Raw genomic sequence first — 23,224 nt, 5'->3', positions numbered from 1 at the left:
TAGAATTTTTAATAGTAAACATACATTTTTTTTAAAAGTGCAATCAAGTTATTAATCTAGAATAATAAAAAGGCAAGTTAAAATATCTCAGTAATTTGTAAGTTGGCATACTTTCTTTTTAGGAGGTCAGAGTACATTTTTCTACTTCTCCTATTTTTTTCATTTTCTTTACTTGTGCCCTGATGTTCATGGATGGAGAAGTCTGTTGAAATTCTTCGCCAAACATTAGTCTAATAATCGGTAATTCTTATATTCATATTGTTTCTCCTATTTATATGAGTTCATTCACTCATAATTCTTATTTCCACTTGTTTTTTTGTTGCTTTATTGGTACAAAATTGGGCAGTCCATGGGCCCAAGAACCAGGAACAACAATGTCCACATGGACCGGAGTCATCCGCCCACCTTGGACAGCTCTAAGTCTCCTCCCTAGTCTGCACCAAACATTGTAAGTAACACAAATATCCATCAACAGTGTATTGAATAAAACAATTATGGTCTACTCATACAATGGATCCTATACATCAAATAGAATAAACTATTGCTAGTTACTATAGCATAAATAAATCTTTCAAACACAATATTGAAAAAGAAGTCTGTGACTATATATATATAACTAAAATGTGATTCCATTTTTATGGCGTTCAAAAACAGGCAAAACTAATCTATATTTTTGGAAGTCAGATTACTGGTCAGACTTTAAGAGAATCAGTGACTGGAGATGAGGGGGTCTACTGGGGGCTGGTAATACTTTTGTTTCTTGGTTACAAAGATCACACATGTGTTATGTGGGTGTGGTTACAAAGGTGTGGTTACACAGGCATGCATTCACTTTGTGAAAATTCATTGAACTAAACACATGCGATTTGTTTGCTTTTCTGTATATGTGATACTTGAATAAAAAGCTTGCTAAAAAATGTTTTTGCTCCAAAATCTTTTATTGCATAGCCCGTCCTTTCTGCACTGATGTTGTATTGTCAACTCAAGAGAGAGAGGGAGTCAATCATGGCTGCCACAGCTCCTGGAGCGCCCCCCTCCTGAGGGGAGCCAGCCTCATCCTGAATCCTGGCTCCTGCCTCCGCATCTTGCCAGTGGCCTCAGGAGCACAGGCTCATGTCTCATCTTTTTACGAACTGCAGGTTCTCTTTTTCTCCTTCTGTTTCCTGACACATGATGACCATATGCTCAAGCACTGGAGTCGGACGTCCTGAGTCTGAATCCAGACTTTGCCACTTGCCAGCTTGTTTGAGCTAGATATTAACCTTCTTTAACCCTCAGCTTTCTCACTGGTAAGAGGAATAATAGTTTCTTAATGAAAAAATTATTGTGAGAATTAATTAGATAGTGTGCATAAAGCCCTTAGCACTGCGCCTGGTACACAGTAAACTCAGATAAAAATTAGATATGATGATGATGATGGTGATGATGATGATGATGATAGACCTTCCACTTCCCTTGATTTCTTTTTACATTCTCTTTCTCCCTAGACTAGAGCACCATCTACTTAGATTCTTATCTATCCACTTTCCTTGTTCTCACCTTCCATCCACCACGCTACAGACCAAAGTAGATGGTGGCAGAGTGCCCAGATACTTTTATGATCTCCAAGAATGCTCTCAAAAGCTATCACACAAATTGAATAGAAGCAATAGCTTGATCCAAAATGAGAAAGAGAGTCTTGTGTTCTCACATAATAGAGCTAAAGCCTTAAAACTTCTGTAGTACCTAGCACAGCATTCTGTAATTAGACTTGGTGTTTAATAAAATGTTTTTGACAAGGATGGTAAGAAGAGCACACCCACTTCACATATGAGTTTGGGGGGCTAGGATACAATGTGGTTACAAATACCTTCCCACAGGTGCTTGCAGACTGGATGGCTCTATGAGATTGGTGGTGGCGTGTGTCATTTATCACCTGTGTTATTTACTCTTTAGTCTTCAGTTTGTGAACTTCTTGTAGTTATGAAGCTTCATGATTAAATAGAAAGAGCTTTGTTTCTGTGTGGTAGGGATACCCATTTAAAAGTTATTCTTTTTCGTAAGTGATATTAACCTGTTTATTGAGTATGATCTGCTTATTGAGTTATTTACATAGAATCTCACCTGTAAATGGGTATACTAACATGTTGTTATTATAAAGATTTTTAAAAATATATAAAGTTCCTGGTACAAAGTAGTTGCTCAAAAATGGTAGATTCTTCTCAGGTCAGATTAGTGTTTACCTGGAGGTGTGTACTGAGCACTGAGAACGGAAAGGAAGGAACACTGAATTTACTTCTTCACTGCTCAGAATAGTCTATCTCCTTTCTCTTTCAGGGCTGGAGAATGGCCTCAAGCTGGAGGTGGAAAAGACCGGAATGTGGTTCTATGCCAAGCTGTGAACTCTATAAACCACTTCACCAGGAAGCCATTTCCAAGTCACATAGTGTTGGTAATTAATGCTGTATTAGTGACACTTCTGTAAGTGGGTTACAGATTGTTGCTGTGGTGTGTATAAAGCTTATTGGATAAATGTCTTTAGGAAAGGGAAAGGCATTAGTCTCTTGGTGATCAATAGGATAATAAATTGTGTTTTGTTTCTCTACCTGGATTTAATGTTTTACCTTTCAAATAAATGCTAGCTTGCTCATTGCTTCTCTGGTTTTCAAGGCTCATAGTATCTTGAAACACTTACAGTTACTCTCTCCACAATCAGAAAATCCCTAGCTTCTCTGCGGGACAAACAGTCACAGGAGTGAAAAGAACAGAAAATGAAAGAAACTAAAAGTAAAAACAGATGACTTAGAGGCTAAGTATGGAGCAGAGCTTTGATAATCTACTCACTAAGCAGCATGTCAATTCCATATAGAACCAGGTTTTCAAATAGAAGCATCCTCTTCCACCCATCAAAAACAGACCCAAATTTCCCCCTCTCACATGCTAAGGCCTTTGTGACATTCTTTTGGAGAAATTTTCCCTTTATTACATTGTCAATAATTTATGACATGTTTCTGGCCACCTAGCACTTAAGAGTGAATACAAATAATGTTTTAAATTAACAGCAACTTAACTATTCTCTTCAGCTTTCCCCAATTCAAATATGATCAGGACTTAAGATTCTGCAAGAGCCAAGGTGGAAATGCCCATTGTTAGCAACAGGATTAAAAGAGAGTCTTGTTGGTGTAGTTTCTTTTCCTCTTTGCCTTCTTTTATCTGAGTTGCTCCTATGGAGCCAGTTTCCTAATGTCCAAAAAGGTCATGATTCAGTCACAAAAGAATGGGAATAGAGAGGGTGTAAAAAAAAAGGAGTCATAGTTTCTTTCCTTCATTTTACTCCCAAATGACTCATGCTGCAGAAGAGAAGTAATTTATTATATTCTTTATCCCAGTTCAATCTGGGCAACTGGCAGAAACAGAGGAGATTATCTCCTCCACCCCTTCGCCCCCTACCAAAGAACTTCTGTCCAGTATTGGTTGCATACCTAGCTAATCAATGACAGATTCTCTGTAATCATCATTACAATTCAACACCCAAGGGTAACGAGTAGTCCTTCCAGACGAGTATGTATCATGAGGCAAGACATTATTCAACAAGAGTTAATGGTCTTCCTACTATGTGCTGGGTACCCTGCTAGGATCTTGAATCGGAACGTAGCTCTTGAGAAGGAATGAACAATTTAAAACCAGGGAGGAAGCCAAACTGCAGAATGGTTTTATTTTCCTCACCAATGCCATAAAGAATATGTCATTTTACCACCTCCCATACTGTTGGGCGTGTTGATGCGTGAGTGTAGATAAAATGTGTGTGGCTTGCAATGGGTCGCATTTATATGCCTTGTTATTCCTACATAAATATGCCCAGCCCAGCTTTTGTTAATTGCTCTTTAGAGTGATGGTGATTAAAGTAAATACAGGAGTACAAATAAGAATGCTTTAAAATGATGGTGTAATCATTACTAATTCATTTTATATTTATTGTGGTATTAATTCTAATGAACCTTCTTGATATTAATGTGGGTGTTATAAGTACTCAGATTGAATTTTTCACTTTGAGTCAGTATTAATTAAATGAATGGTTATTATTACCTGTGTAATGGGCCTAGAAGGGATATTATTTTGGTGTTTATAAAAATCAATAGTAATGCTTTAATAATAAAAGCTTGTTTTTATTCTTTCATGTTGATTATGGGTGCTGCCTGATTAATGCATGCTTATTGTACAATAATACAGTTAAGTAGATTCCAAGCTCATGATCCTAAGTTCCTGTCAGATCTTCCTTACCCACCAAAGAAAGAGCAAATCCTATTAGAGATTTTGTTTTTTTCTAACTCCTTGAAATTGAGAGCTGGTGTATAGTTTGTATCGAATGCTCCCGATTAATCAGATTGTTAGAACAATCAACATAATTTTCTAACAATAAGTTAAATGAGGTGATATAAAAGGGCTTGAAAACTATAAATTATTACTTTCTTAACCCTGCACTGGTGGAATATTTTATGGTATTCAGAGACCTTTTATGACCGTTTGCCTACTCTAATTATTATTATCATCAACAAAATTTTTAATAAGAAAGTGTATTTAGTTGAGTGCCAAGAATAGTTAAGAAAGTAATTGAGCAGGACAGAGAAAATCTTGCTTTTGGGCTTGAAGCCTGGCTCCAGTGCTTACTGACCGCATGCCCTTCTAAGGCTTAGTGTTATTCTTTACAGAAGAGGAGTAACACGCGCAACCACCTCAGAGGTTCAGGAAGCACTGCACTCAGTGACTGGCGCAGCCTAAGCTCCCCATTTGGGTTAACTACTACAATAATAATAGACAATTCTGCAGGGGATGAAGGAAGCTGGAGCAGGTCTGGAGCCACCTAAAGTTAAAGAAGAGGTATTTAGGTGATATTTTTTTAGCACCAGGGAAGGGATGTGAAGAAAGACGTGTGGGTCGGGGAAGGGGGCGAGGAGCAGAGTCCCAGGTAAGAAAGAGGGTGATGAGGCTGGGTGCTGAAGCCGCTCAGACACAGGCAGGAAGGAACCAGCTGCCAGAGGCCAGACCCTGGTATTTTCCTAGGACTTCCCTTGGAATGAGAAGAGCTGGAAGGAAGCACACCATTGAATCGGTTGAAGGGGTCAGAAACAAGCGTGGGACACTAAGAAACGGGACCACACAGTCTACACATTGTTAGGAGGCAACATCAAAAGTGAACCAAACTGGGGCGCCTGGGCGGCTCAGTCGGTTGAGCATCTGCCTTCCGCTCAGGTCACGATCCCAGCGTCCTGGGATTGAGCCCTACGTTGGACTCCTTGCTCAGCAGGAGCCCGCTTCTCCCTCTCCTCCCCGCTTGTGAGCTCTCTCGCCATCTCTGTCACTATCTGTCTGTCTCTCCCTCAAATAAATAGATAAAATCTTTAAAAAACAACAACAACAACCAAACTTTCCAAAGCATTTGGCACCCTTGGGAATTTACTGCCAAAAGTGGGACTTTTACCAAATTTTATATATCTGACAATTAGTTGATAGGAAATACTGGAAGCAAAAAAGTAGTCATTCTTTCGTTTGTACGTCTCTCAAACTGTGTCTCGCATTAGATAAGAGTAAGATGGTGGTCAAAATGTATAAGATATGTAATTTTAATGATTTGTTAGGATTAAAAATTAAAATCTATATCAGCCTTATATCCATGTGGCATATGTATGCTCATATATATACCAAAATAAGCACTAATGTAAAATATTAGAGATTAGTTTTCACTTAATGTGAAATGACACATCTGTTATGTAGAGGTTTTAAATGTAGAAAATGTGTCCATTAAAAAGCAAAACACAAATTTTGATAATTATTTAATAGTACACAAAATACATTTATAATCTCATCAGTTGTAATATAATTGCTTTTGTATTAAAACATAAATTAAAAATTTACCATATGTTTGAAAAATTAACCTTAATGCATCAAGTATTGTTAAAATCTCAATACATGTGTTAAATAATGACTGTTAATTTATGTTTCCAATGGTTTCAATACATAGTGGCTTAAAGCATAATTTGAATCATGGTGTAAACTGAAGTACTCTTAATATCTAAGCACAAAGAATCAAAAGAAAATGTGGAAAATTTCAAATGGAGAGAAAATTGGTCAAAATATATAGGTTAGGCCATCATCAGTCACAAAACAGTTCCTGGAACGCTGAACACTCCCTAAATCTGCCAAAATCTAGTATATATTTTTATTTTTTATTTTACTCTATTTTATTTTAAATAGCATATATTTTTTTAAAATACTGGTATAAGATGTGCATGATATTCTGCTGAGTTCTAATATTTTCTTCCTCTCTCTCTCTCTTCCCTCCCCACCTGCTTACTGCCCTGCATCCTTGGGGAAAAATAATTCAAGGGGGAAAAAGTCATTAGGTTCTTTCTCTCACCAGAACGCTTAGTTCATAAATAAAGTCAGTATTTTATTTTTTTAAAAAAGACTTTATTATTTACTTATTTATTTGAGAGAGAAAGAGAAAGAGAATGGGAGGAGGAGCAGAGGGAAAGGGGCAAGTAGACTCTGCCCTGGAGACGGGAGCCTGAGTCTCCATCCTTCCATGCCACCACCTGGGATGACGACTTGAGCAGAAATCAAGAGTGGGACTTTTAACAACTGAGCTACGGAGGCGCCCCAGTCAGTAATTTAAATATAGATAAATTATGTGTATCGGTCTGCTCATTACAGGGAAGGATGGATGGTGGAAAAATAGAAGGAAGGAAGGGGGAAAGGCAAAAAGGAGGATAGAAATATACAAGATACACTGAGAAGGAAAGGAAGTGGTGAGGAACAGTGCGTAATACAGGGGAAGGAAGGAGAGGAAATGTAGAGAAAGAGTGGTTCGGGGCGCCTGGGTGGCTCAGTCGTTAAGCGTCTGCCTTCAGCTCGGGTCATGATCCCAGGGTCCTGGGATCCAGCCCCTCATCGGGCTCCCTGCTCGGCGGGAAGCCTGCTTCTCCCTCCTCCACTCCCCCTGCTTGTGTTCCCTCTCTCGCTGTGTCTCTCTCTGTCAAAAAATAAATAAAATCTTAAAAAAAAAAAAAAAAGAGTGGTTCAATAAATGATATGGGGATAATGCCGGGAGTTCACCCCGGGCTTTGGAAATTATGAGTTGTGCGATCTAATCTGTATAGTTTCCTCTACCGTTCTTCATCACGCCCTACTGATTGGAATTGTGCAAGAAATTATGCACCAGGATTGCAGATCGCAGAACACTGTGGAGCTGGCTTGACAGATGGAAAACAAAAACCAAAAACCAAAACAAAGAACCCAACTGCGACAGAGTGAACTTTTCGGACCCGTGCAAGGCCCAGCAGTGTTTAGGTACGCTTCAAGTCCTGACACCACTTGCGACTTACAATAGCGTTCTCCCGCAGCGGAGGAAAAAGGAAAACGGAAGAACAAAACGAAACAAAATACCGGGGCCTCTCTCCAATTATTAAAAACAGCGGTGGCATCTTTACATATCTTCCAGGTAAGACTAAGATCCTAAGTGATTCTGGTTTCACTTCATATCCTGAATTATTAAAATCTCACTTACGCTGTCAGGAAGCCAGTCCTACGTTTCTCTTTTGATCCTCCCATCTCTCTTTTGTTTTTTGTTTTGTTTTTATTTTTTTAAAGATTTTATTTATTTATTTGAGAGAGAGAATGAGATAGAGAGAGCATGAGAGGGGGGAGGGGCAGAGGGAGAAGCAGACCCCCCGCCGAGCAGGGAGCCCGATGCGGGACTCGATCCCGGGACTCCAGGATCATGACTTGAGCCGAAGGCAGTCGCTTAACCAACTGAGCCACCCAGGCGCCTGTCCCATCTCTCTTTTGAAGTCAAACATGGCAAAGAGAGAACCTAAACGTCCATGTAATCAAAATAGCTGTGGCTGTTTTAAAAATAATTGCTTCCCAGGGATATATGATTCAGTAATTACCTGCATTAAGTTTTGGATTAGATATTTGCTTCTTGGATATAGGGGATATTTGATATTTAAGAAGCATGGATATTGCTATTGATAAACAAAATGAGGTCTGATAGGATCACTTAAGGGAACGTGGTCTTGACTCCGCAGCTGCGCACCGGATTGGCTCTGCGCGACAGTGACCACGTGCCTGGGGATATTCCTTTTGATTTACTCATCCATCTTCAGGGTTGAAGGATGTAGAGTCAACACCAAAAATATCAGTAAATAAAAAACTAGAAACAAATCTGTGTCTATTCTCTGGGTTCTAGATTGCTGAGTTTCTAAGTTAAATATACAGAAAAATACTCTAAACCACGCTTTTTCTTGGTTTCCTCTTTGTTTCCTTCTAACGCTCATATTTCATTTTTCCACTTGTCAGACATACAATACCTCTTCCCGTCATTCTTGCTCTTTACTATGTTATCGATGGCAAATTAATGATGTAGTTGGAGATTTTAAGTCTCTCCCTTATAAAATAGGTAAAATGATTCTGCCTGACATTTTTTTGGTGACTGCCAAATGAGCAATTATGTATATTCTTTTGGCCAGTGCCTGACACATGGTAGGTATTATTGTGCCTCCTTAGTTTGCATTACAAATGTACTTTTATATAATTTATAAACAAAAAAGAGCCTGTAGGCTATCACTGTTTCTTTCTTCTACCCTGAGAGAATTAAAAGAGCCCAGGTTCTAACATAACATAATAAAAAAATAATAAATAAGTAAATAAATAAAAGAGCCCAGTTTCCTTCATCAATCAGGTGGAACAGCTGTATTCAATAATATCAGATTATATAGGGAGATTTACAGTTTGCAATGTAACTCCACATTGCTCCTTATGCAGATCTGATCTTCGAATCCAGTGTCTCCAGCCTCATTCACCATTGCTATCCACCCTGAGTCCCTCTGTTGCTGTCAAATGGCAAGATTCCGTATTTCACAAAGCACATCATAGACACTGGGTCTTTGATGCCCCCTGTTAAGCAGTTGCTTGGACTTGAAAGACTCCACACCATCTACCTTCTGATGAGTTGTCTCTGTTTTAATTGGACCTGCTTGGGTGGAATCTTTCACACAAAAAACTGGCAATTGCTGTGACCTGCAGAAAGTTTATAGATTCTGCTTTTTATTCTTTGCACAATAATTTCATTTGTAACTGTCAAGAGGTAAACTGAGGCACACTGAAATTTTCAAGAGTCTATTTGAGCAAAGGTGGACTGGAATTGGGCAGTGCCAAACCAAAAGCAGTTGAGAGGATTCGGGGCACAAAAGCTAGGGAAAAGGCTGTATGCAGAAGAGGAGGAAGCAAAGCGAGGAAAGTTATCTGATTGGCTATAGCTTAAGTGGTTGTCTTATTTGGGAAAGCTTAATGGCCATTTGAAGTTGGTTGTTCTTAAACTTAGTGCTTTTTCGGATATCAGTGCATTTACAGAAATTAACTCTGGCGTGGGTTTTGGTTTGCTTATATAGGCTGCCAAAGCATTCGAGCCAATTCCGTGTAATGGCCTCCTTGTTTACCTACTTTAACATATTATTTTGTTTTGTGAATTATCCTTTCTTTCTCTCTTCTCACCAAGTAAGTGGCAAACTGGAGAGAACATGTCATGTACAATGCAGGTCAAGCAATTTATCCACAGGCAGAATTCACTGGCCATTGTTTTACTAATTCTCTTAAATATAGAGTAATGGAGATACAGAATTTTAGGGTGAGAGGGGCATTGAAAGCCTAAATCTACTCTGTTGATCCAGTGATTAACTCTCCTTCTATGAACGCATGCCAAGTAGTAGTCTGGCCTGCATTATGCTATTCCAGAAGCAACCAACACTCCAAACAACCCCACTCCAGCTGGTCACCAAGAGATGACCAATACATCTTGTGCAATCATCAGGGATAAAATGGTATCAGGCCATTTTATTCATCCCTGAAAAATGTTTCCCATAGCTCTCAATTTAAAAATTCATGATGGCACACAAAAGATGAAACCTCATAACACTAAGAAACTGAAGCCAGCAATTTATTAAAATCTGAGAGGAATTTTCTTTAGCTACAGAACTAATTAGTTCCCCTTTCACTTTTTTAAAAGCTTGTTTGAGCTGATTTGCTGAACAACATCCATGTCCCATGGACATTTTACTGTCTAACATAAAACCATGGAACTGAACAGGTACCATGAAAGGAAGGGCTTCTCCTCACTGTTTGACCCTGTCTTGGATACGTAGGATATACACAGATTGCAAAACACCATACTTGCTCAGGGGTGTTCAGACATGGCTGGATTGGTACTTCCTTTTTTACAAACATTCAAAGATCACAACTCTTAATAGATACTTTGTGGGAGGTACTGAAGGCAGAGAGACACACACAGAGTAGGGAGGAAAATGAAGACTGGACACTGTTCTTTGTCGTTCCGCAGGGTTTGTTCCCTCTGCATGAAGCCTTAGGGTAGCAAACAGGGTAGAATCTTGCATGCGTACTATGGCGTCGTTGGTCTCACTCATGTCTTCCACTCTTTTCTCAAGTCCGGAACCTGAATCTTGAATTTTCTGAGGAGAGCATCTGGGCTTCAGAGTTCTTACCAGGTCTCTTTACAAAAAAATAGACTGACAGCTGCAATCAACGGCAGTCCTGTTACACCTTCATCACGTTTCCCTTGACCAGAAATGCACTAAATAGGTTCAAGATTCGAAGCATTCAACAAATTAGGTCAAGACAGAGCCACGAAAATCATTCACAAGATTTCCATGACGAATACGGTAACACTGTACTAGCCAGTGGGACCACTTTCTGTGTTGTTGCATGGGTGTTTATAGCCACACAGATTGGAATAGAATGGAACCTATCTCCTGTCGGCAGAATCGCTCCAAAAGAGTGGAATGAGTAACGATCAAAGGTACTGTAATACAAAATTGTTTCAAAATCAACTTGTCATTTAAGCACTCTGCTGCTCATTAAAATATAGCATAGCTGAATAAATAAAATACATTTGAAACCTTCAAAAAAAAAAGAGTTAGTACGGAGCTGCTGTTTGTCTTTCTGAGAACTCTGGAGACTTTGGGAGAATTAATCAACACAGAGAAGAGCAGAGTCAGATAATGGAGAGATGGATTACCTGCCTGAAGCCTGATCTGGCCGGGACTTCTCAATTCCTTGAATCAATCACTGCCCTTCTATGGAAGGCTATTTGCTAGAAACCTGATGACAAACAAAATATTCCTGATTGATACATCATCTCTCTCGGCTCAGCTTAAGCATTGCTTCCTCAGGTGAACCTTCTGTGACACACTGCAGCCCTAACCACCTCCTTCCTCTGCCTTCTACCCGGCTGCTCTGGTTCCTTTGTTCTATGTTGTTCTGTGCTCTCATGAAATGGTTTATCTCAGCATGGGATTTGACGTTTGTGTATGTGATGACGATTAACCTGAGTCTTTCCTCTAATAATGATGCTGGTGATGATGGTGATGGTGATGCTGTACATATTGAGATCTAACCATGTGTCGGGCATGGCTGCAATCATAGTGAACATGAATTCTCATACTTGAAAACTGAGAAGCAGAGGTGTAGATATTCCTACCTTGGACCAACAGATAAATACTAATGGATAGTGGAAATTGCACTGGGGGATGGGGAAACCAGTCACTAATTCATCAATTCACCCATAACATGAAATCTGAGAATGGGACTAGTAATCTACGAGCATCGAAGTGGGTGTTAAGAGCAGGGGCAAAGGCAAGTTAAGAGAAATCTGTGAGTTTTATATATGTAGATTCATCCTGAATCAAGAGTAAATTAAAAAAAAATACAAATCAATAACATGGGGCCTTTTGGGGAAAAAGTCTTTGGCGTAAGAAAAATAGAGTGTTGTATGAAAGACTCAGAGGGAATCACACAAATGGCTTAGTACAGGAAATAAAAAAAAATAGACTTCTTATTTTCAATAAGAGAGACAAAATCATGACCTGCATAGAAAAATAACAACAAAACATCATAAGGAGAGAGCAGAATAAGGTTGTAAAAGTTAGGTTGACATACAGAATGAAATAAAAAAGCAGATGCTTGACATGCCAAAAAATATATGGTGATAAAATCAAAATTAAAAAAAGTCATGGAAACCAAAAAGAGAAATCACCAGAATTAAAATCTGCGTTGGAAACACAAAATAATAGAATTAGTTCTGGAAAACTGGCTTAGCTACATAAAGGACCGATGGGAAAGCCTCTGCCAGGAGGAAGAGAGAGAGCATGAAGGCAGTTGGGGCAGGCACTCCTGGTGGTTGGCCAACCCCACCCACACCCCCTTTCCCAGCACCTACCAGCTGACAGTGACATGTGACCATGTCTGGCCAACAGGCAAAGAGATAGTCCTGGACTATATCCTTTCCAAATAAGACAGAACCATCACTGGGAGAAAGCCTCCTTTGCTTTCTGTTCCTGCCTCCCTGTTTCCTCTTCGGAATGCAGGTATGACTGTAGTTGCAGCGACCACATTAAAACTAAGAGGCGGGCGCCTGGGTGGCTCAGTCGTTAAGCGTCTGCCTTCGGCTCAGGTCATGATCCCAGGGTCCTGGGATCGAGTCCCACATTGGGCTCCCTGCTCGGCGGGAAGCCTGCTTCTCCCTCTCCCACTCCCCCTGCTTGTGTTCCTGCTCTCGCTATCTCTCTCTCTGTCAAATAAATAAATAAAATCTTAAAAAACAAACAAAAAACAAACCACTCTGCTTGCTCCGTCCACAGTTTTCTGTGGTTTACACCTGAACATATTCTTAACCCATAAAGACTAAAAAATTACAATGGTGAATATAGAAAACAGGAGGGTGAATTTAGTAATACCAGAAGTTTTCCAATTAAAAACCAGAGAAAATGAAATAAAAGTAACAAAACAAAATGTAAATAGAAGATTTTTGGCCTGACAAAAGATATTTGAGCCAGCTGGTCTAAACGTGTCGTCGTCTATCAGGCCAAATCAATAAAGGCTGACTCACTTTAAGGCATCGATGAGGAAGGAACTTCTTTTTAGTTAAAAGGATATATTAAAAAAAGCTCTACATGAATCAAGTTAGAAAAGCAGATCATCTAAAAAAATAAACATTAGGAACAATCTCTAGCTTTTCATCTCTCCAGAACCAAATTACACCAAAAAAAAAAAAAAAAGTAGCCATATTAAGAGTTCTGATTCAAATTCAAAACCAAGGCAAAATTTCGTGTGTGAAGACTACAGAAAGATGTTCAGATATGTACGGGCTTATGAAAAAAGAAGCCAGCCTTTATCATTATTAAAGGGAAAATAATTTTTTTTTTAGTTTTTAAAAATTTAAATTCAATTTAGTTAACATATAGTGTATTATTAGTTTCAGAGTAGAATTTAGTGATTCATCAGTTGCATATAACACCCAGTGCTCATTACATCATGTGCCCTCCTTAATGTCCATCACCCAATTACCCCATCACCCCACCCACCTCCCCTCCAGCAACCCTCAGTTTGTTCCTTATAGTTAAGGGTGTCTTATGGTTTGCCTCCCTCTCTGTTTTTATCTTATTTTATTTTTCCTTAAAGGGGAAAAATTTTTTGCAAGATATATTACATACCAGATGAAGAGAACTAAAATGAAAAGTAAGAAAAAAAAAAAAGAAAAAAGAAATTGGGAAACTAGAATAACTCCAAATAAATAAATACGTAGAGTAAGGCTGGAAAGTTGTGAGAACACATCTGATTTAAAATAAACAACCTCAGTAATTTTGAGAATTACTATTCCAAATGCAGTTTCTTGAGCAGAACCCTACATCCCTTGAGAGTGAGGGGTTGGCCATGTATCTGTCATTCAGGTTGTTTGTCCTCCATCTGGGGAGAGGGACAAAGGTTTATGCCCCTGGGGCTGCTGTAGTTCTCTCTGGCTAACACTGGCTCACCATCGAGCTTCCCAATATGGAAGCATCAAAATACTAGCTTGTTCTTGAAGCTCAGGCATGGGTGCCTATGGTGGTGCTCATCTCTTTTATTTTCTGTATCTTGATGCTTTGACACTTGGAGCTTTGCTGACCCTGGAGGGGTCAGCCAGTTCCTTGAGTTAACAACTTGTCCAGAAGCACACCTTTCAAATACAAAACTAACCGATCCAGAGCCCATAATCCCACCACTTCCTTTATCCTGCTTTTACACTCCTGCCCTAATTGCTCCAAGACCAGGTACCAGTCAACTAAGGACAACTCCTATACCCTGCTGAAATTATTCAAACTAGTCCATCCTAAACCTGCTTAGCCTCCTTTATGTGTTCTTTCCCATGGTAACCGCATCAGAGGCTCTTGCTCACTCACTCTGCCTCTGACTGACCCTGGTGCTACCCGATGCGTCCCCGTGTATGACACGCTTCCTGTTTCTAGGGATCTGTGAGTCTAATACACTTCTTTCTTTGTAACAGTCATTTCTGTGGCTGCATGTCTTACCATACCTAAACCAAATCCTGATACCCTTAAAACTCACAGGGACCTCCTCATAGAACTCCCTGATGTGAATGGCACACTCTCTGGCTGACCTTTGGAATCCCCCACTTCTCAACCTCTTACTGCTGGCATCTGCTAATCTCTCCTGGCCTCCCTTTTGGGTAGGGTCCAATCATGAGGGCTTGAGCCAATGTGACAGACACACTCCACCAAGCCAACTGGCACAAGTGCAGGATCCTCCCCATCGCAGCCCTTGCTTTCACGTGTAGCTTCCGGCAATCTCAGACCTTGTGTGGGAGCTCACCTGGTGGAACACAAACACCAATCTCTGTCCTCCAGGGACACATGCCACTCACAATACTTATTTCCTGGCTCATGGTGGCAACTTCAGGGCCCAGCCAGGCACAGATTCCCGTGTTGCCTTATGCAAACCTTCCTTAGACAGTTCTCCTCACCCTTTCTCCTTTGGCTAGGATAGAAGGGAAATGCTACAGCTGTTAGGTCCATAATGCTCAAACCCAAGAGCTGTTTTCATTCCCTCTGGAAATGGAGGTGGGTGATGGGAATGATGGGTACTGAGTTCTGATAACTTTTTAATAAATACACAATGGGGGTGCCTGTTACTTCTACTTAGAATATGGAAGCACTTCTGCCTGATTTCCTCAGCTTTGGGGAACTAAGCTAAAATGCCAATGCATCAGGAAAAACCTCTCTGTGTATCTTGCATTCCAGCACTAGAAGAAGAATCTCCATTGTGGGAAATTTAATATAGTGAGCTTTAGAGCTACTGAAATCTTAAGCAAGTAGTTTCTGCTTTAATCAGTTCTCTAGTACCAGTGAAATTTGAGGGAATTTCATTTAAAGGTCCCAGGGCATTTTATTCTAAAGTTGGAGAATATAGCAATACTTCCCTATGATCATATTAAAATGCACTGCACAATTCTTTAATTACCATCTCCATCTAATTTTCTAAGAAGTTTGTCCTAATTGCATTATTGCTATGCATGGATGCAAATAAGATGTTGGTTGTTTCCCTTGTAGCAAACGACTGCTTCCAATACATACAGGTCTATTCTCTTGTCAGAAAGGCCAATATGGTTCCATGTAACCACTGAACGTTGTTGCCCTATCACAAATGACAATAGCTAAACCCAGAAACCAAAGAGCACATTGCTTCCCACCAAGCCCAACCCCACCACATACATACACCCACACATAGAAAAGAAACGTCCACAAAGAAAGCAACGAAAAGCAGAAAATTCCCTGAAGACTGGCAAGATGGAGGTGCGAATTGGACATTTGTGGAGTGGCACTAGCCAGAAGGTATGTGAAACAAACAGCCCCCAGCTGCTATGCTTTGCTTTCACAAAAAGATTTTAAGGTTGGTTCACAAACAGGTGTGAGAAGGAAGAGACCGAGGAGAAGAGGGAGGAGGTGATATACGGGCAACTGGTAACCACAGATAGCCTTGTTGTTCTTTTAGAGATGAGAAATAGATGCCTTGGTATGGGGGTGGGGGTCATCTGCCTCACTCCTCTTAGCTGTTCCCGTTGATTCCTGGAAGGCACACTGTAGTTTGAATAGGTGTAGGCAGGTGCTGGGGGAAGGTTCACGGGTGGCTCTGGTGAGGGTCTGATGCCTGGTTAAAATGCTTTTCTCTTTTCCAATCAGCTAAATGGAAGATTTGTCATTTGTAAAATTACCTTTCCTTAAAGTCACATTTATATTCCTATAGGACATAAGTAAGAATAAATATTTCTATATATGAATTTTTATATATGCACACATATGGGCACTTATTTTAGTTGATTTCACTTGGCATATTTTGTCCCTCTGCAAAAAGCCTTTGTTATGGAACACCTTATGCAAGTGTACTATAGTGGTAAAACTCGGAAATCTGTATTTTTCCAATCTTGATGTGTGCTTGGAATTTAATTTTGTAGATTGGATTATCTAAATGGCCTAAATGAAATTTTAAGTTTTGTAGATTAGGGATGAGATCTGGAGTCAAGAGGTCAAACTGATCAAATTGTCCTCTCACTTCTGCTTGAGGGAGCTTTGGGTGGTGACACTTATATTTACTTGTGATTCTTTGTACGTCAGTGAATTTTTTCTTTAGCTAAATGGGCAATTTGGGATAGATACACTTTTTTTTTTTTTCACTGAAAGCTCCTGGAACACTCAGGTTTATGAAAACAAAGCCCTTTATTTTAACATTCGGAGAAGAAAGTGACTTTGTAGGTAAATGAATCTCTTTGGCAAATTTTGAAATAAGTCATGCTCTCTCCAAATGCTTTAAATATTAGGATTGCAAATTTGGCATATTGTCAGCATGACATTAGTTTATCCCTTGACTATACTGAAGAGGTTTCTTAATACCTTGGATGGTACTTTCAGAAGGACAAAGAGATATACTGGCTTCTTCTCTAGCCTACTCTTCACAGTTATTTAAATTTTGCCTGCTGAGCACCTATTCCCCCTTCTGTAATAGCATTCACATTTTCCTTGATAGAAGCAGCTTGTTTAGGATTGCCAGTTAAAATACAGGACTCCCAGTTAAATCTGAGAAAGAACAAATTTTAGAGAAACAACAAATAACATGTCAATGTAAACATGTCCCAAATATTGCATAGGACATACTTACACTAATACAATATTCATTGTTTATCTGAAATTCAAATTTAACTGGGTATCTTGTATTTTCATTTGCTAAATCTGGCAACTCTAACTCTCTTCTACTCTCAGTGCATTTGGTCAGGTGTGGCTGATCCCACTGCTCAGTTTCGGGGACAGGCATGTGACCATATTCTGCCAATTAGAGTATGGCCATAGTGATTGATTCGGGAATTAGGTCTATCATTATGCCAGGTCTATCATTATGCCCTTTTACTGGAACTTTTGGGGGGAAAGAAGCCTTCTTTTCCATTGAGATTATTCAGGAAGCAAACCTAGAACTGCTGGAGAATGATAGGTACAAAGAGCCTGACTAAGAATGAAGTTAACACAGAGAACAAGGGACATAGAGTCAGAGTCAAGAGACATAGAAAGAGACTGAATCTTGACATCATTTGAGTTCCTTGATAAGGCTGTGTCTGAAGCTCAAAACCTTATTTGAACCAATAATTTTCCTTTTTTATTTAAGCCCATTTGAATTTTGTAGGCATTTTGAAGTCTTCAGTCTTAGCCCTCTGTTTTCAATTTGTATATTCTTGTTCCGCTTTCATGAAATGTAAATGAGATGAATTGCTTTATGACAATTTGGGCACAGCGAATCACACATTTCTTTATTTGTAAAATTAGTTCTAGGTCAAAACCTCTTCTCAAATTTTTGGGAAATATCACACCTTGGAGACTCTTCTTATCCTTCCCTGAACAGTAAAAGAACTAGAGAGGAGAAGGAATAACATTCCCTTATATGGATATACCATATTCTGTTTATCCATTTATCAGGTGATAGACATTTGGTTTGTTTCTACTTCTTGGCTATTATGTATAGTGCCTCTATGAAGATTCATGTACAAGTTTTTGCATGGACATATGTTTTCACTTATCTGACATTGCTTCTTGCTATCACTTGGTGTCACAATTAGGCATGGTCTTCTCTTAGGCCTAGGGCTCTAACACATGACAAGGAATGGCATTTCTGCTCATTTTTCTTTTCTAATTTCTTCTATCTAAAATTCATCCATCACTTTCAAGAAGACCTCTGTAATTACTTTATCAATCAATGGTTCAAAACTTCTCATAGCCTTCCATTGTCCTCAAAATAGAGCCCCAAACTTTAACTTTTAAGATTTTCATTAATATGTGCTTCAACTCCAAATAATATTTAATTGCTCCCCCTGGACACGACAAAATCTCTGGATGATCCTCCTAGATTGTCAAGATCTTCCCTAGTCCAGTAGCCAACCACATTCATTTCTCTATTGGACTCGGCTTTATATTCACTTTCATCTAGCCATCTTCACTTATATGGCTTTCTTCCCTTCTGTGAATTTTTCTAAGTCCTAAACATCCTCTCTGTTATGTAAATCTATGGTAGAGTACTTTGCCTTTTTTTGACTTCCAAAACATTTAATGTCTATACCACTCGTGTTTGTATTTAATCACTAATTGTCTTATATTGTTCTGTAACTGCATAATGGGCATGTGCCATATATCTCTAGCCATATGAAAGGTCCACAATGGCAGGCATTGTGTCTAAAAGGAGGCAGATGTAAAAATATAAAAAGTCCAGTGATGGCTGACTTCTGATTCTAGTAATAGATGGTTGGGTAATTCAGAGCAACCTTTCCAATGAGGATTATTTGAAAAACTGGGCAAAAATATTTTAAGTCTGACTTAATCACTGAACTAAGATACCTGAGTTTGTGTAAAAAGGTAGCACTGTAGTCTTAAATATATCCTGAGACGTTTTGATATTTATTGGAGCCCAGACCTCGCATGATAGGCAACAAAATAAAAATCCTAGATGGACTTTAGATCTAAATGTGAAAGACTAAAAAATAAAACTTCTAGGAGATAATTTAGAAAATATCTTAATGGTCTCAGGATACAGAACTACTTCTTAAATAGTACATAGAACACACTTAGCATAAAGGAAAAGATTAATAAAACTAAGAATTTCTGTTTATCACAATAGAAGAGTAAAAAGGGAATCATGGAATAAGATATTTCTCATACATAACCAAGAGCTGATAACCAGAACATTAAAAACAAAACAAAACAAAAAAAACTCTTATAAATCAATAAGAAAGAGACAACCAAATGGAAAAATGGGCAAGCAGCTGGAATAGGCACTTCACAAAAGAGATACACAAATGGGTTGGCATTTTCTACCAAATCATAGAAATGTGATACACATTCAAGTATGTTCACAGCAGCATTATTGGAAATAGCTGAAAACTGGAAACAATTCAAATATCCATCAATAATGGAATGGATACATATATTGTGATACCTTCATATACTATACCTACCACCATATAGTATACAACAAGGAAAATGCACACAGTGTAGCTACACCTAAACATGGATAAAACATAGTTCGAGTGAAAAATGTCGAACTCTAACTATATGTGTGTGTGTGTATATACACACACATGCAGGCAGGCATATATATTTGTTTATACACAGGCACACATACACACACAAATACAGATTCTATTTATATAAAATACAAACTGTCATAGTCTTTAGAGTTGAATGCTTGGGTGGTAAAAATGGAGAGTAAAGGAGGCATTGCCATATCTTTAAAGATAATAGTTACTTTTTGTGGGGAATGAGGGGAAAACAACTTACAGATGATACTAAATGGGCCTCTGGGGCTCTGGTAATGTTTTATTTTTTGACTTCAGTGATGGTTATGACTGTATGCTTCTTAAACTTTACCCTAAAAATAATTTAAAAGAAGGAGGACGAAGAGGAGGAGAAGGAGAAGAAAGTGTGAGGGACTCTCCCCGCCCCCATTTACTTTTTTGGTGACCTTAGGCAAATTGTAATATCTCTTTGAACCTTTTTGCTCATCTATAAAATGGAATTATGTTACCTTATTCACAGAACTTTCATGCGAATTATGAGATCCTGCATGTAATAGCAATTGATAAAGATATAAAGCACTTTATAAATTTTGAGAAAAATAATAGTATTATATTAATATCTAATGCCATTCTGGAACTGTAATAGTCATAACAATAGTCAGGTTTAAATAGGTCTTCAAAGATTACTCTGTATATGCATCTGAAACCTCAGAATAGAATTGAGTTAGGAGGAAACATAAAGTTGATTTGTAATAAAGTTGATTTCTTCCAACTTATAAATTTTTTATTTATTCTGTACCATGAATAATGGTGGTTCTTCCAGAGAGAAACTCAGAGAATTCCTGAGTTGATCATGACACAACACTGCTCCCCAGATCCTTGAATAAACATTCCTTGTAATGTTCCAAGTCTTAGACTAATTTCCAGAGTTGTTAAAAAATTACTTTTGACAATTTTTATCCATGTTCCCATTGCTTTTATGGAAAAGTGGGTTTTCAGAGGCCCTTAATCTACCTTTCCTGCTGATGTCCTTCTAATGTCCCCAATCCTGACATAGCTTCCTTTTCCCATCCTGATGACTTGCCACTTAGGGATCTTCCATACAAAGCCTGACACAAGTTCTGCCAGAGTTGCCCCATTAAAATAAATAGCTGATAGCCACTTTCTGTCAGTACCACTCATTGCTTTGGAGACAATAGTTCTTGCCTATTTTTTTTTTTTATGTTATGTTAATCACCATACATTACATCATTAGTTTTTGATGTAGTGTTCCATGATTCATTGTTTGCGTATAACATCCAGTACTCCATGCAGAACGTGCCCTCTTTAATACCCATCACCAGGCTAACCCATCCTCCCACCCCCCTCCCCTCTAGAACCCTCAGTTTGTTTTTCAGAGTCCATCATCTCTCATGATTCATCTCCCCCTCCGATTTCCCCCCCTTCATTCTTCCCCTCCTGCTATCTTCTTCTTCTTTTTTAAACATGTATTGTATTATTTGTTTCAGAGGTACAGATCTGTGATTCAACAGTGTTGCACAATTCACAGCCCTCACCATAGTACATACCCCCCCAGTGTCTATCACCCAGCCATCCTTTCCCTCCCATCCCCCACCACTCCAGCAACCCTCAGTTTATTTCCTGAGATTAAGAATTCCTCGTATCAGTGAGGTCATATGATACATGTCTTTCTCTGACTGACTTATTTTGCTCAGCATAACACCCTCCAGTTCCATCCACGTCATTGCAAATGTCAAGATTTCATTCCTTTTGATGGCTGCATACTATTACATTGTATATATATACCACATCTTCTTTATCCATTCATCTGTCGAAGGACATCTTGGCTCTTTCCACAGTGCGGACATTGCTGCTATAAACATCGGGGTGCACGTACCCCTTTGGATCCCTACATTTGTATCTTTGGAGTAAATACCCAGTAGTGCAATTGCTGGATCATATGGTAGCTCTATTTTCAACTTTTTGAGGATCCTCCATACTGTTTTCCAGAGTGGCTGCACCAGCTTGCATTCCCACCAACAGTGTAGGAGGGTTCCCCTTTCTCCACATCCCTGCCAACATCTGTCATTTCCTGACTTGTTAATTTTAGCCATTCTGACTGGTGTGAGGTGATATCTCACTGAGGTTTTGAAGAAAGAGAAATTAAGGAGTCGATCCCATTTACAACTGCACCCCAAACCATAAGATACCTAAGAATAAATCTAACCAAAGAGGCAAAGAATCTGTACTCAGAAAACTATAAAATACTCATGAAAGAAATTGAGGAAGACAACAAAGAAATGGAAAAATGTTCCATCCTCATGGATTGGAAGAACAAATATTGTGAAGATGTCAATGCCACCTAGAGCAATCTACACATTCAACGCAATCCCCATCAAAATACCATCAACTTTTTTCAAAGAAACGGAACAAATAATCCTAAAATTTGTATGAACCAGAAAAGACCCCACATAGCCAGAGGAATGTTGAAAAAGAAAAACAAAGCTGGCGGCATCACAATTCCGGACTTCCAGCTCTATTACAAAGCTGTCATCATCAAGACAGTATGGTACTGGCACAAAAACAGACACATAGATCAATGGAACAGAATAGAGAGCCCAGAAATAGACCCTTAACTCTATGGTCAACTAATCTTCGACAAAGCAGGAAAGAATGTCCAATGGAACAAAGACAGTCTCTTCAACAAATGGTGTTGGGAAAATTGGACAGCCACATGCAGAAGAATGAAACTGGACCATTTCCTTACATCACACACAAAAATAGACTCAAAATGGTTGAAGGACCTCAATGTGAGACAGGAGTCCATCAAAATCCTAAAGGAGAACACAGGCAGCAACCTCTTCGACCTCAGCCGCAGCAACTTCTTCCTAGAAACATCGCCAAAGGCAAGGGAAGCAAGGGCAAAAATGAACTATTGGGACTTCATCAAGATAAAAAGCTTTTGCACAGCAAAAGAAACAGTCAACAAAACCAAAAGACAACCGACAGAATGGGAGAAGATATTTGCAAATGACATACAGATAAAGGACTAGTATCCAAAATCTATAAAGAACTTCTTGCCTATGTTTTTTTCTGCTTTCCTGATCACATTCTCTGTGTTTTTGACATCAAACTCCAAATGATCAGACTATTTGGGTAAGATTGCATTTCTCAGTCACTCTTATTAACCCTATTTTGTTTAAATTTCTATCTAGACAGTTACAGTACATCTTACCCTTTCATTCCTGACTGTCTAATTTTAATATCTGTATGCTCTACCAAGTCTTGGTTTAGATAACTATGTTTCTTTAGGCTGTGGCCTCTGTGCTTTTCACTCCTACACTACATTCCTCAAAGAGCTCTTTCCTTCCCCTGGTGTCGGCTGCCACAGCCATGCTAATGATTTATGAATCTCTCCAAGCCTTCCCTGATCTAAACTCAAGTCATATATCTCTCAATGTCTTTAAGACATTTCCACTTTGATATACCTCCATTAACCCTAACACAACAGCCTAAATGGAACTCCTATGAAACTGGCACATCTATAGTCACATTCAAAAATGATTTTGACATCTAAAACAATTTTAAAGGTAAAATAGCAATCACTACAAAAAAAAAAAAAGAACCAAAGGACAGTTTCCTAATAACAAACAGCAAAAACAAAACAAAACAAAACAACAACAACAACCCCCCCCCAAATTAATCCCTTCTTCAACGTTATCTTCTGAATCTTTTGAAATCGTATCATGGCAGCTAACCAGATAACTCTCCCTCTCATTCTTGAAACTCCCC

At 38.9% G+C, this 23,224-nt stretch overlaps 1 protein-coding gene and 1 long non-coding RNA gene across 2 annotated transcripts; both read left to right on the top strand.

Annotated features, from left to right (window-relative positions):
• Nucleotides 1-222: 222 nt before the first annotated feature.
• On the top strand, nt 223-2,921 carry LOC118015019. Its single transcript, XR_004680502.1, has 3 exons — nt 223-240; nt 347-448; nt 2,317-2,921. It is a non-coding gene; the product is annotated as an uncharacterized LOC118015019 (long non-coding RNA).
• A 6,722-nt stretch (nt 2,922-9,643) lies between these two features.
• LOC118015405 (cytochrome c oxidase subunit 7B2, mitochondrial-like) lies at nt 9,644-10,840 on the top strand. The gene is made up of 2 exons (XM_035012264.1): nt 9,644-9,664; nt 10,559-10,840. Exons 1-2 carry the CDS (start codon nt 9,644-9,646, stop codon nt 10,838-10,840), a joined length of 303 nt encoding a protein of 100 aa, XP_034868155.1.
• The last annotated feature ends 12,384 nt before the right edge of the window (nt 10,841-23,224 follow it).

The sequence above is a fragment of the Mirounga leonina genome, unplaced genomic scaffold (genome assembly GCF_011800145.1).
Source record: "Mirounga leonina isolate KUSES-001 unplaced genomic scaffold, KU_Mleo_1.0 Mir_165, whole genome shotgun sequence".
Taxonomy (NCBI): Eukaryota; Metazoa; Chordata; class Mammalia; order Carnivora; family Phocidae; genus Mirounga; species Mirounga leonina.
The sequence above is the reverse complement of the archived record's forward strand: the minus strand, read 5'-3'. Positions and strand labels throughout refer to the sequence as shown.